At 42.3% G+C, this 14,127-nt stretch overlaps 1 protein-coding gene across 1 annotated transcript in view; it reads left to right on the top strand.

Annotated features, from left to right (window-relative positions):
* The window catches only part of LOC133153086 (serine/threonine-protein kinase BRSK2-like), a 180,370-nt gene that overhangs the window by 121,805 nt on the left and 44,438 nt on the right, over positions 1-14,127 (top strand). The window contains exons 6-7 of the mRNA XM_061277139.1: positions 8,332-8,365; positions 12,309-12,377. Of these exons, the coding sequence (XP_061133123.1) occupies positions 8,332-8,365; positions 12,309-12,377 (103 nt within the window). The remainder of the gene's footprint in view (positions 1-8,331; positions 8,366-12,308; positions 12,378-14,127) is intronic.

Below are 14,127 nucleotides of genomic sequence, written 5' to 3'. Positions count from 1 at the left end.
GAGTTGAAGCTCTTCCTGACAGAGGATTCCTCCAGACGTTCCCAGCAGACCCTCACAGAGCGTTTGGGTCTGCCAGGTCGGACCGGCATCTTCCCCCACCATCTGAGCCAACCCACCACCAGGTGGTGATCAGTTGACAGCTCCGCCCCTCTCTTCGCCCGAGTGTCCAAAACATGCGGCCGCAAATCCGATGACACGACTACAAAGTCGATCATCGAACTGCGGCCTAGGGTGTCCTGGTGCCAAGTGCACACATGGACATCCTTATGTTTGAACATGGTGTTCATTATAGAAAATCCGTGTCGAGCACAGAAGTCCAACAATAGAACACCGCTCGGGTTCAGATCGGGGGGGCGGGGCGTTCCTCCCAATCACGCCCTTCCAGGTCTCACTGTCATTGCCCACGTGAGCATGGAAGTCACCCAGTAGAACGATAGAGTTTCCAGAAGGAGCGCTCTCCAGCACTTCCTCCAGGGACTCCAAGAAAGGTGGGTACTCTGAGCTGCTGTTTGGTGCATAGACACAAACAACAGTTAGGAACCGTCCCCCCACCCGAAGGCGGAGGGAGGCTACCCTCTCGTTCACCGGGGTGAACCCCAATGTGCAGGCGCCCAGCCGGGGGACGATAAGTATACCCACACCTGCTCGACGCCTCTCACCGTGGGCAACTCCAGAGTGGAAGCGAGTCCAGCCCCTCTCGAGAGGGCTTGTACCGGAACCCAAACTGTGAGTGGAGGCACACCAGCTCGGGCTCCTTTCCAGCCAAAGAGGTGACATTCCATGTCCCAAGAGCCAGCTTCTGCAGCCGGGGATCAGACCACCAAGGTCCCTGCCTTTGGCCGCCGCCCAGCTCGCACTGCACCCGACCCCTTTGGCCCCTCCCACAGGTGGTGAGCCCATGGGAAGGGGGACCCACGTTTCCTTTTCGGGCTGTGCTCGAAAATCCAATCCATATAACTTTCCCACAGATTTTTTCGGCTTGTTTCAGTCTAGACTTTTTGTCTAATCTTATGGTTTGTCCTAGTGCTTTTGTTGGTGATCAATAAGGGTTATTAAACGCTACTCAGTGTTGCTCCAAGCAGGAAGACTGGGAACATGTGATAGCAGTTGCCTGAATTATTCAATTGAACTACTTCACGTTCATTTTCATTAGCATAAATAAGTGATGGAATGTGCAGTCAAACAAATAAGTGTTTGTTTTGCACATAAATTTGATAAGATACTTTAAGGGAGTCATGCTAGCTGCTTAATCATTATACAATGAATCAACACAGACCGATAAATCATTGAGCAAATGTCACAATAATGGCTCCATTAAGCCATTTTTGGAAAAATTATTCAGAAAAATTAATGACTGGGATTCTCTCTCTCTCTCTCTCTCTCTCTCTCTCTCTCTCTCTCTCTCTCTCTCTCTCTCTCTCTCTCTCTCTCTCTCGATTTATCTATATCTATCTCACAATAACTTAAAATTGTGTTTTCTACCTTCAGTATTAAAATTTGGGAGCCGCTGTCTGTATTTTAAGCCTGGTGTTATTGTCGTCTGTCCTCATATTTTTACTTTGATGCAAATCAAGATGTAAATATTTTTGATACTACTCCAATAGTCAACCATAATTACGTCTTCATTTTTTAATCATTAATTAAGTTACTGTATTTAACAGTATTTAGGTTCATGAAAAACATTTAACGTAATTTTCAGACTATAAGTCGCGTTTTTTTTTCATAGTTTGGGTGGGGGGGCCACTTATACTCAGGAGCGACTTATATATGTTTTTTTTTTCAAAAATTAAAAAAAAAAAAAAAGTGAAACCGCGATAAACGAACCGCAATGTAGCAAGGGATTACTGTAATTTGAATTTCAAGTGACGTCAGCAGGGCGACGTCGCGTCAGTAGCAGCTCCGTCGAGTCAATCTTTGTCCTTTATGTAAACAACCATCGCGCTGCTGACGCGATGTCGCGCTGCTGACGCGGCGTCGCGGTCGCGCTGCTGACGCGTCGACGTCGCGGTCACGCATCAGCAGCTGAGCTCTCTTTCACTTCCGTGGGTTGAAGTCGGGGGCCGGCACTCGGCCGGGTGGCTGTCCTGGGACGGTGGATGGGGCTCGGACAATGCTTTTACGCACGCCCAGTCCTACTCTACCGAGCTGTCTTTCACCTCCGTGGATGGAAGTCGAGGGCCGACGCTCAGCCGGATGGCTGTCCGGGGACGGTGGATGGGGCTCGGTCATGGCTTTTACGCACGCCCGGTCCTATAGAGGCTTTGCAGTCACGTGATTTTATCACGTGATTTTGTGTTATGCCGCCATCTTGCCGGGCAACCGGTCAGCTCGTTCCTACGTGTTTGTACAGATTCAGTTTGATTTCTGCGCTACATTTTCACCGATTTCATCCGAATTATGGCTGATTTGCTACCCAATGAAGTTGGGCATTTGGATGAAGAATCCAAGAAACGTTACCGAAAGAAGTTGAACCATGTTGGCACAACGGATCCGTACCTTTTACCGAGAAGCATGCTAAAATCGCCTTAGCATTTTGCAGCAGCCGACCTGCCTGATCTCTCATATCCAGATATTTATAATTACCTCGTCGATTCACCATCTCCGTACACTGGAAAGGACCTTAAGGCATACAAGAGTCTGGATGCCTACAAGTATTTTACAGCAGGTTTTGTGCATTGATGGGCTGATATGGCAGTTTCCAAACAAGAATCGATTTCTTCTCATGACCAAGGTAAGGAAAATATCATATTGAAATCTGAGAAATCAATTCCTACAATAAAACATTACATAATTTCCAACTATTCAGTATAGAGCTTATGCAACAATTTCTACAAAAATACTTTTTAGAATTCATGCTTGATAGTTCCTTTTGGTCTCTTGCTCAAAATGAACCAGGTTTAAATTTTCAAGCTAATTTAATGAATGATTCATGAGAAAATTTACCAAATGTCAGTTAAAATATGCATAAATGGACAGTAAGAGGTCTAGCCTTGTCTATTATATCCAAATTAGGGACTGATATAAGGTATGTCATATTATCTGTTTTAGGTAAAACACTCTCAACGGATGAATGATCCTCCCCTCAGACCTTGGGTAGCAATAGCGAAAGATGGTCAGATCCTGTGCTGCCACTGTACCTGCATGGCTGGATTTGGTGAAACATGTTCACATTCAGCAGCATCCCTGTTCGCCCTGGAGACATTAATACGTATGAAGACGGCCACTTCATGCACATCACTACCTTGTCAGTGGCTGAAACCATCAGCATCGCACATAGAATATGCTGAATATCGATTTTGCCCGTCCATCCCAGAAACGAAAGTCAGACGTTTCAACTCCTGAGGAAAGTGCTGCGAGAAAACTGCTGAATGTTCCTCCACCAAATGAAGAGCAGAAAGCTGCCTTTTACAAGGCTTTGTCTGAATGCGGTGGAAGAGAAGCAATTTTGAGCATTGTCCCTGACTATGCTGACAACTTTGTGCCAAGGGCAGTGAAGCGAAAGCTTCCTGTACCTCTCTCACAGCTGTACGATTCTGGCAATATGAAACTCAGCCCGGATGAACTTGCACTAAAATGCCGGTCAGAGCTGGAGAAGTTACATTCCATTATCAGAGAGCAGGTTTGTATTTTTTTCGCACTTAGTAATTAATATATATATCATGAATAATTTATTGTTCTCCAACCAGTTACAAATAATCAAATCGTAGTGAAAACAATTTTTATTAAAATGTTTGTCAGATATCTGCGGTTGAAGAAGAGTCCAGGGGCCAAGCAACATCAACAACTTGGTTTCAACAAAGAGCTGGGCGAATTACGGCCTCGAATTTTAAGGCAACGACCAGGACCAATGTCTCAAAGCCATCCAAGTCATTGATCAAGAGAATCTGCTATACTGAACTGTGTAGATTTTCCACCGCCGCAACTAGGTGAGAAATTGGATTTGAAAATTTAATTTGCATTGCAATATAATTAATTTTTTCTTCTTTCTGCCTAGTGAAATGGTTTGTCAAAACGCTTTACTATGTTTACTAATAACCAAAGTACCACCTTTCATATTTACGTTTATTATCTATTCATCATTTTATTTTTAGATGGGGTTGCGATCACGAGTCGGACGCAAGGAAGCGGTAGGAAATCATAATGACCCAGCGGCATACTGGCCTAAACGTTGACGAAACCGGATTCCACATGTCTGCCGGCCGTCCATATTTTGGCGCATCATTGGATGGGCTGCTCTCGTGTGACTGCTGTGGCAAAGGGTGCCTCGAAATTAAGTGTCCCTTCTACATCAAAGATAAAGGAGTGGAAGAGGTTGCTGGCGAGTCCAAGGCGTTCTGTTTGGAGCAGAAATCGAACGGCAATTACGTGCTACGTGAAGACCACCAGTATTATTACCAAGTACAATCACAACTGTATTGTACTGGCAGGAAGTACTGTGACTTTGTCGTATGGAAGGAGAATCTACTGTTTATTCAGCACAGCATTCCTGATGATTCCTTCCTGGCAAACGAACTGGCCAAGATGGACAATTTCTATCTCCGTTGTATTATGCCAGAGCTATTAGCTAAAGTGTACACGGTAGGCCAATCTGTTGCTACCACTGCATCCGCTTCGGAAGAGTCTGGTTGCTACTGCCGTAACCCTCCCACTGAGGATATGTTGGTTTGTAAATCCGAGAACTGCAGCATCAAAGCATTCCACATGAAATGTCTTGGCATAAAACGAGTCCCACAACGATGGTTTTGCCCTAACTGTAAGAAGTTGGAAATAAAACAGAAAAAGTTGTTTATGTAAGATTCTTTCCTGGTATTTATTACAGAAAATATATGGATGCAACATCATTACTCAAATGGTACAATTGGGTCGGATAAATTTGTAAATTTGTCCAATTTTATCTAATGTAGTGAAACCACTGTCATCAGATGACAATAAAGAGATGGGTATGATATTTTCCATCATGGTATACTTTTGTTTTGCGAGTCCAATAACTCTCTCTACATCAATATGGACAGCAGCTAATCCTCTGGTGCCCTCAACATCTAGTGGATTAAGCTGTTTTTTACCTTTAGTAAAAGCTGGTATCTCGAGGTTGGCCTGGTGCAAACCAATAGAATCACCGACATCGAATCCCCTGTCAGCCAAGATCAGATCGCCTGGCAGTAGATGGGTCAGAAAATCGCTTTGTTCGACAACAAACTTGTCACTGGCACGACCACCCCAGCCCTTGAAGATAAACGATATGGTACCTTGTGGAGTAATGCCAAGCAGATATTTCATTGTATTCTGAGACTTGTAGTTTGAATAAGTTTGGGCCCTGGCTTTCAGATCACTCGGCCGCTCAATGAATATCTCGAAACAATCAATGACGCATGCACACTTGCTGAATTTAGAACGAAAGGACATTGGTAAACTCAGTCTAAGCTGCTCACGCTCAGGCCAAACCACTAGGGTTGGAACCAGTATACTATGCATGACATGGATTACATTTCTGAAACTCCTGGAAATACTAGCAGTGGAAACATCATATGTGTAATCCAAGTACTGAAGGCACAGATTCAGTCTGAGTAATGTCACAAGAAATCGACTAAAAGGACTCAACTTCATATTTTGACTAAGATGAGGTGCAATAAAATTAAACATTGTCATCAAAATCATGTATGATGGCAGACCAGTCAAAAACGTTACTTTGTCATCATTACCCTTGAAAGAGTCTTCATTCCATGTACAGCGTTTCAAACTGTCCTTCAGTTCATCAAGTTCTGCACGCAGATTTTTACACTCTGCAGTGAGGGAATCCATTGCTTCCCCAGTGATATCCGTCTGTGTGGCAGTAGTCACCATGCCTTCTTTTCGAATCTCAGCGTGCACCACATCTTCACCAGCGGGTAGTTGATCATTTTCACAAGGGACAGACTGGGAAATATTGACAAGTGCTGCTGCTGCTGCTGCTGCTGCCAATGCCCTCTCGCGGTCTCTCTTGCGCTGCTTGAGATTTTGTCTTCTCTCAAAGATCTTCATTGAACATTTGAGTTTTTGTTTGTGAGGTGACTGGGTATGCTCAAATATACTTGGCACATAGTCTGGGGATAGTGGATCTTCGCTTTTTGCACCTGAAACAATTAAACAATCACATTATTCATAATGACTACCATAAATAATTAAGCACGTTGTTGAAGGGGATATACCCAGTTCAATTTGTTTCGTAATGGCATTTCATAACTTGACATATTAAAAAACTGAATAGAGTGAAGTCTGTTCAAGTTGCTACCATTTTTATTTTTTGTTTATTTTTGCATGATGCCTCATCTGATTGGCTTAAAAACCTAACCAATAAACATTTTAACATTGTGCCAATGGCTTGAAAACTTTACCAATGTAGATTTTACCTTGTGCCAAATGAAGTAACAAAAAGCCTCTTGTTCAAAAATGCTTCATTAAGAAAAAAATGTTTCACAAGGTTCATAATTTTTTGGGAAATTTCCTAATGCATTCACTCATGAGAATTAATTGTTCAATTTCAATATTTACATTGATAAAGTTTTCAAGCCAATCAGATGAAGCATCATAAAAAAATAAACCAAAAATAAAAACGGGGGGTTGAACTGAAGAAATCATCCCATTCCCTGCCTTGCTGCTCTTGCTGTCTTTCTAAAAATGCACCCAGCATTTTCAACAATCATATTTGTATCATCCCATAGTGTATTATTTCACATTTTGTGAAACAAATCAGGGGTGCATGGTTTGTTTACATACCTGATATGAAGTGCTCATTGCATATCCTTGTGTAAATCGTAGGTTTCCATCGTTCACGACGAATCGCCGCGATCCATTTATCGCGTTTTTGGATGTTTGCCGGAAATCTATAGAAGCTAAGATTTGGTTTATCGCCTCGTCTATTGCTACATTCAACAGCACAGCAGGTTTCCGGCATTTTCAAGCTCAAATAGCAGCAGATGTAACAAGAAAGCGTGTGTGAGTCGTTGATCGGCACTGAAATGTTGACCGGCAAGATGGCCGCCAAGCTAATGTGTGCGGCTGATGACGTCAGCTGCAAAGCTTCTATTCTATGGAGCTCTCTTCCACTTCTGTGGCTGGAAGTCCACGCCGCCACACGCCGTTTACCAAACCCACGTCTTTCCTTGAACTTTGTTAATGCTACAATAATATAGTAGATCTGTGGAATAACGACGAGGCTGACGTCAGGGCGCACGCGCGGTGTTGTTGACAAAGGACGAGGAATTTGATCGATGGATTTAATGATTTAGAGTGCACAGATGGTTTGATAACATTATTGCTTATATAATAGTTATTTGATCTATAATTTATATATCGTTTTTAGGGCCTGTGGAATATTTCGAAGTGTAAGAGCCGTCAGCGGCGCGCACGCATTGTTGACAAAGGACGATTGATGGATTTAATGAATCGGAGTGACGCAGATGGTTTTATTAACGTGTTATTTATGTAATAGTTTTTTGAATAACTCTGAATTTTACGTCAGGGCCATTCTCAGCTCTTAGTTTGTGTTTATGTCACGTAAGCATACCTATCGTTTAGCCTGTTGTTGCTCGTTCATGACTGTTCTTGGTGTTGGATTTTGTCGAATAAATTGCCCCCCAAAATGCGACTTATACTCCGGAGCGACTTATATATGTTTTTTTTTCACTTTTTGGGGCATTTTATGGCTGATGCGACTTATACTCCGGAGCGACTTATAGTCCGAAAATTACGGTATTCTTTAACTCTTTTTTTCTCTATTGTGTTTTCAAAGTGTTTAGGTTCGTGAAAAACCACCAAATGTTGACAAAGTGACATTTTTCTTCCATGTGTGTTTGTGTTTTCGGAAGAGATATTTTACCATTTTTTCATGCTTTTGTAGAACAGCTGAGCTCTGAACAATGTTACATATTTGGCCTTCATACAGTGTTACAGGCTCACTTTTTTAACCCAATACAATAATTGTGCCGGCAAAAAAATATTGTGGCCACCCAGCCTTCCATCCTTTTTCTCATCTACTTACAGCATAAAGAAAAAAGATGTCTAGCCATGCAGCTCAAACCAGCAAACTAATATTTTACATTCATTAAGCAATATTGCATTTAGTTTTATTCATATGACAAAGTTCAGGTTCCCAATGTTATGCAATACCAGCGTGGGAAAATGGCCAAATATTCAATACGTTTTTCTGTGGTGAGCTAAAAGGTTGGCTCTTCAATTGTTCCTTCTTCAGTGTGTTGGCTGCTGGCTGTATTCTCTTTGAGTGGGTATGGTGTGTGATTTAGTGAACCACTTTAAGTTGTCCGCAGCATCAACCCCTGTGTGCCTCTTTTACAGATCGCCGCACTACGCCTGCCCAGAGGTTATCAGGGTAAGTGCTCTCTCTTTTGGCCCCTCTCTGTTGGCTGTCTTTTATGAAAAGTGGTGGCAAACTCCTGCAGCAGCTGTTATGTCATTGTTGTATCCTCTCAGCTTTCACTTTAGTGTATTCATTTTTTTCTAGCCTCAGACTATTTTGCCTTACTGGGAAAAATACACTTTATGTCACTGCTGCTTTTATATTATTTATGACAGGGGTCACCAACCTTTCTTAAACCGAGAGCCACTTCCTGGGTACTGATTAAGGCAAAGGGCTACCAGTTTGACACACACTTCTGAAATAGCCAATTTGCTCAATTTGGCTTTCACTATGTGTTATTACTGTCATTTCCAGTTCACATGTAAGTGTGATTTTAACAAGAACAGCAAAAATACAGTCAAACCTTAGTCTTTGACCCCAATCCGTTCCAGAAGGCGGTTCGAGAAGTGAATCGGTCGAATTCCAAATCTATTTTTCCCATTACAAATAATATAAAAAAATTTTAATTCGTTTCAAGACAAAAAAAAACCCGCCTTTTTTAAGCATTTTTCATTTGCGCATATTTGTCCGATCGTGCAACTGCAGCGCACCGCCGAACGCGCAACCGTCACTTAAATTTAGAATATATTTTTAAATTTCTGATGTACTTTCCAAAATTAAAGTGGACCTAAGTGCGCAGGGAGCTTAATTTTGTCCGATCGCGCAACTGCAGCTCACCGGCGAACGCGCAACACTAGCGCGTCGCCGACCGTGCAACTGCACCGCGCAACTGCACCGCGCTGGTCGTATTATTGTGACAGAGCCGTCGCTAAAATTTTGAAAATATTTTTAAAGTCTTGATGTACTTTCCAAAATCTAAGTGGACCTCAGTGCGCAGGGAGCTTACCGTAATTTTCGGACTATAAGTCGCTCCGGAGTATAAGTCGCACCAGCCATAAAATGCCCAAAAATGTGAAAAAAAACATATATAAGTTGCTCCGGAGTATAAGTCGCGTTTTGGGGGGCAATTTATCCGACAAAATCCAACACCAAGAACAGACATGAACGAGCAACAACAAGCTAAACGATACGGTATGCTAACGTGACAAACACAAACAAGGAGCTGAGAACGGGCCTGACGTAACATTCAGTTATTTAAAAAAAACTATAACATAAATAACACGTTTATAAAACCATCTGTGTCAGTCCAATTCATTAAATCCATCCATCGTCCTTTGTCAACAATGCCGTGTGCCGCGCCGCAGTTCAAATTATTCCACAGGCCCATACAACGATATATAAACTATATTTTAAATAACTTTCACATAAACAACAATATTATCAAACCATTTGTGTCACTCCAAATCATTAAATCCATCGATCAAATTTCTCGTCCTTTATGTTATCCTGGTGACAGAGGACATGTCCAAGGATATGGCGCTTTAAAGTGTTAATTACTTTATTTGATTTTTTCTCTCTATTTTTCATGGAAGTGATCAACTATACTAAAAATAACATGTGAAGTGGTCAACTATACTTGCAAGTGATGTGTTAATGATCAAGTAAAAATGTGTGAAAAAAAACATATATAAGTCGCTCCTGAGTATAACTCGCCCCCCCCCCCCCACCAAACTATGAAAAGAAACGCGACTTATAGTCCGAAAATTACGGTAATTCGGTCTGATCGCGCAACCACAGCGCGCCGGGCGCTCACTGTCGCATTGCTTTAAGAGCGTCTTTGTGTTTTAGGATGGCTTTACTGCTCCCACTTGCTTTCTTTGGAGGCATAATTAGGGGTTAATACAATCCTCAAAGTAACGAAAATACAATAACAACGGAGTCAGTCGGCATCCGGGCCGCGCGGTCGGGTTTTTTCGGGTCCTCCCGGCTCATCTCGCGAGGTTCGACCTCCAAATTGTGTTCGACAACCGAAGCAAAAAAATCTCGAATTTTTTGTTAGAATTCCAATTTGTTCGAGAACCGGGACGTTAGAAAACCGAGGTTTGACTGTAAAATAGATAGATGCAGCTCACTGACAAGTCCCGCTATTTGAGCTAATTTTAGAACAGTCCTGTGGGCGACTCATGCGGTCCTCACGAGCAACCTAGTGTCCGCGGGCAGCGTGTTGGTGACCCCTGATTTATGATATAGTCTTACAATTTTTGGCCTTCCTCGTTTGCATGTTTTATACCAGGAGTCACCAACTTATTTGAAATTGAGTGACCCATTTGCTCCATCCATCCATCCATCCATCCATCCATCCATCCATGCATCCATCCATCCATTTTCTGTACCAGTTGTCCCCACGGGGGTCGCGAGCTTGCTGGAGCCTATTCCAGCAGTCATCAGGCAGTAGGCGGGGGACACTCTGAACCGGTTGCCAGTCAATCGCAGGGCACACAGAGACAAACATGACAATCGTTCAAATTTTACATTGTTTAACTGAGCTCAGATATGCTAAGCAAATGTTTGTTACATTTGTGTGAAATACAATATTTAAAATGCTTTTGACTGATGCCGATTACAATCTGGCATACTACCAAGATCATGCAAAGTAGAATACCGTTTTTTTCCAAGTATAATGCGCCAAATTTAACTAATTTATTGTCCTAAAATCTGGGGTGCGCATTATACATGGGTACAATTTTTTTTTAATTTTTTATTTTTTTTGTAAGAAAATCATGGTACAACAATTTTTGAAGAAAATCTTGTCACGGATGGAGTGTGGAAAGGAGCAGGGCGACCAAGTGCAGCTTGGACCAGGGTTCATTGGAGGAACTCAAAACACAGACTTGGTAAACTAACATAACTCTCTGACAAAACCAACAACAGGACTGACCGACAAAGACGTGGAACAAAAAGACAGGGTGACATTACAAAAGACAGGAACAGAAACCTGTGTTATTGTCAAATATTGTTTGTTTTTTAATCTCCATCGCGGACTGGACGTCATACGGAGGCAGTATCACTGCGCATGCGCACTATGGATCCGATGCGAATAGTCCTCTTCTCTTCTTGACTGACAATGAATGTGATAGTTTAATACAATCAGCAAATAACAAAATGCGTATTACAGGTAATATTTTATTTCACAACACGTTGCCTTGTTTCTTTCGTCTCTGCTGTTCACTTCAAACACGCTCCATACGAACGCAATGATCTCGTATCAGACGCTCGCTCGATCACCTGCTCGTTTGCTGTCACAATGTACCCTACACAAATCCGAAACATTTTTTGCGGCTCCGAGTCACAACGAGGGGCAAGTTTTGGTTTCCAAGGGTGTTTTTATTCCTCTTCAACTTCTCTCCCATACAGAGCCGCATTTTTCACATGTCCGCACGTCACTTTCCTCTTTTCATTTTAACCTAACTGATCGCGGTGGTGCCTTTATGGGCAGTCGGAGAAATCAACGCCAACAAAAAAAAATACATCCAACCTAATTAAGACCATACCAAAGACTATAAAAATGGGACCCATTGCCTCCCTGCTTGGCACTCAGCATTAAGGGTTGGAATTGGGGGGTTAGATCACCAAATGATTCCCGAACGCGGCGCCGCTGCTGCTCACTGCTCCCCTCTCCCCTAGGGGATGGATCAAAATCACACGGGGATGGGTCAAATGAAGAGGACAAATTTCACCACACCCAGATGCGTGTGTGACGATCATTGGGACTTCAAAAAAAAAAAAAAAAATTGGGTGCGTATTATACATGGGTACAGGCTTTTTTCCAGCATCGACATGCCATTTTTAGGGTGCGTATTATACATGGGGGCGCATTATACATGGAAATAAACGGTACACAACAGCTGACACTTATTTCACATGCCATATACAGTATGTGCACTTGTGTTTGTCATCCAAAAATGATGGACCCAATACACAAATTGGAGTGATTTGTAGTAGTAAACATTCTCCAGTTATATTGTATATCATATTTATTTTGCTGTGTTTTTCTTTCTCAAACTATGTCTACAAGGGGGAGAAGTATGATGGTCGAAAAGCAGATGCATGGAGCTGTGGAGTCATCTTGTTTGCACTCTTAGTGGTGAGTTGTTTTTTTATTCCACTGGGTTGGTTTCATTGCAGAATACATGTGGCAGTTTTATTTTATTTGGGATAACTGTGTTGTGATGAAAATACTGTATTCTGTTCACCGAGAAAACTGTATAAATGTCATCATTTTCCCCTCCACTGCACCGAGCCTATTGTGTTTACCTGAGAAACATAATTAATCAAACAGAAGACGAGCAGGATGGAATTTAGTAAACACGATCAAGGGTTTATTCATCGCATATTTCAAGTGACAAAAGTTGCTGTCACGGAACGGATGGAGCTGGGCGACCAAATGCAGCTTGGACCAGGATTTATTGAGGGAAAAGGGAAGTGGAACGAAGCATCAAGAGAAACAGAAGGGAACTAGCAAACTAATAACATGACGGACTGACCGACAGGGATGGCTAACAGAAACAGACTTGATAAAGACAGGAAGCAAAAAGATATCAATGATCTGACAGGGAGTGACACGCAGACAGGACGTAAATACGACAGGTAACAAGAGGCAGGTGAGAATACCGTTTTTTTCCGTGTATAGTGCGCCCCCATGTATAGTACGCACCCCTAAAAATGGCATGCTGATGCTGGAAAAAAGCTTGTACCCATGTATAATACGCACCCAATTTTTATGAATTTTTTTTAAAAAAATTTTTTGGCGCTCCATACGACCGCAATGCTCTCGTATCAGACGATTGCTTGATCACCTGCTCGTTTGCTGTCTGTCACAATGTACCCTACACAAATCCGAAACATTTGTTGCGGCTCCGAGTCACGACGAGGGGCAAGTTTTGGTTTCCAAGGGTGTTTTTATTCCTCTTCAACGTCTCTCCCATACAGAGCCGCCTCTTTCCCGTGCGCGCACGGAGCGCGGTGGTGCGTTTACGGGCAGTCGGAGAAATCAACGCCAACAAAAAAAATTACATCCAGCCTAGTTAAGACCATACCAAAGACTATAAAAATGGGACCCATTGCCTCCCTGCGTGTGTGACGATCATTGGGACTTAAAAAAAAAAAAAAAAAAAAATTTAAAAAAAATTAAAAGATTTTTGTACCCATGTATAATGCGCACCCCAGATTTTAGGACAATAAATTAGTTAAATTTTGCGCACTATACACGGAAAAAAACGGTAAATTATCCCCGAATTTTAGCTGGTGCGGTTTATAGTCCGGTCCGGCTTATAGTCCGGAAATTACGGTACATAAATAACACGTTTATAAAACCATCTGTGTCACTCCAATTCATTAAATCCATCTATCATCCTTTATGTCAACAATGGGTGCGCACTGCTGACAGCACTTGCACTTCAAGTCAAGTCAAGTTTATTTGTATAGCCCTAAATCTCAAGCAGTCTCAAAGGGCTTCACATAGACAAAAATTGACAATTATTCTCAAAGCATCCCCTGATCTTAAGATCCCAAAAGGGCAAGGAAAAACTAAAAAAAAACCTGCCAGGGGAAAATGAGAAACCTTGAGAAGGGACCACAGATGAAAGGATCCCCCTTTGGGGGTTGAGAGGGAGAGAAAACAAACTCCAGCCGAATCGGCCATTACAGGTTAGTTAAAGGCCATATCATAGAAATGTGTCTTTAAACGTGTCTTAAATGTTTCTACTTGAGGTAGCAGTTCTAATATCCATTGGTAGGGCATTCCAAAGCTCTGGAGCCCAAATACAAAATGCTCTAGACCCTGCAGACATTTTCTCACTTCAAAATATTCCACAGGCCCATATGATGATATATGA

This window comes from Syngnathus typhle, linkage group LG4 (genome assembly GCF_033458585.1).
Source record: "Syngnathus typhle isolate RoL2023-S1 ecotype Sweden linkage group LG4, RoL_Styp_1.0, whole genome shotgun sequence".
Lineage (NCBI taxonomy): Eukaryota > Metazoa > Chordata > Actinopteri > Syngnathiformes > Syngnathidae > Syngnathus > Syngnathus typhle.
Note: the sequence above shows the minus strand (reverse complement) of the source record. Positions and strands in the feature narration are given on the sequence as shown.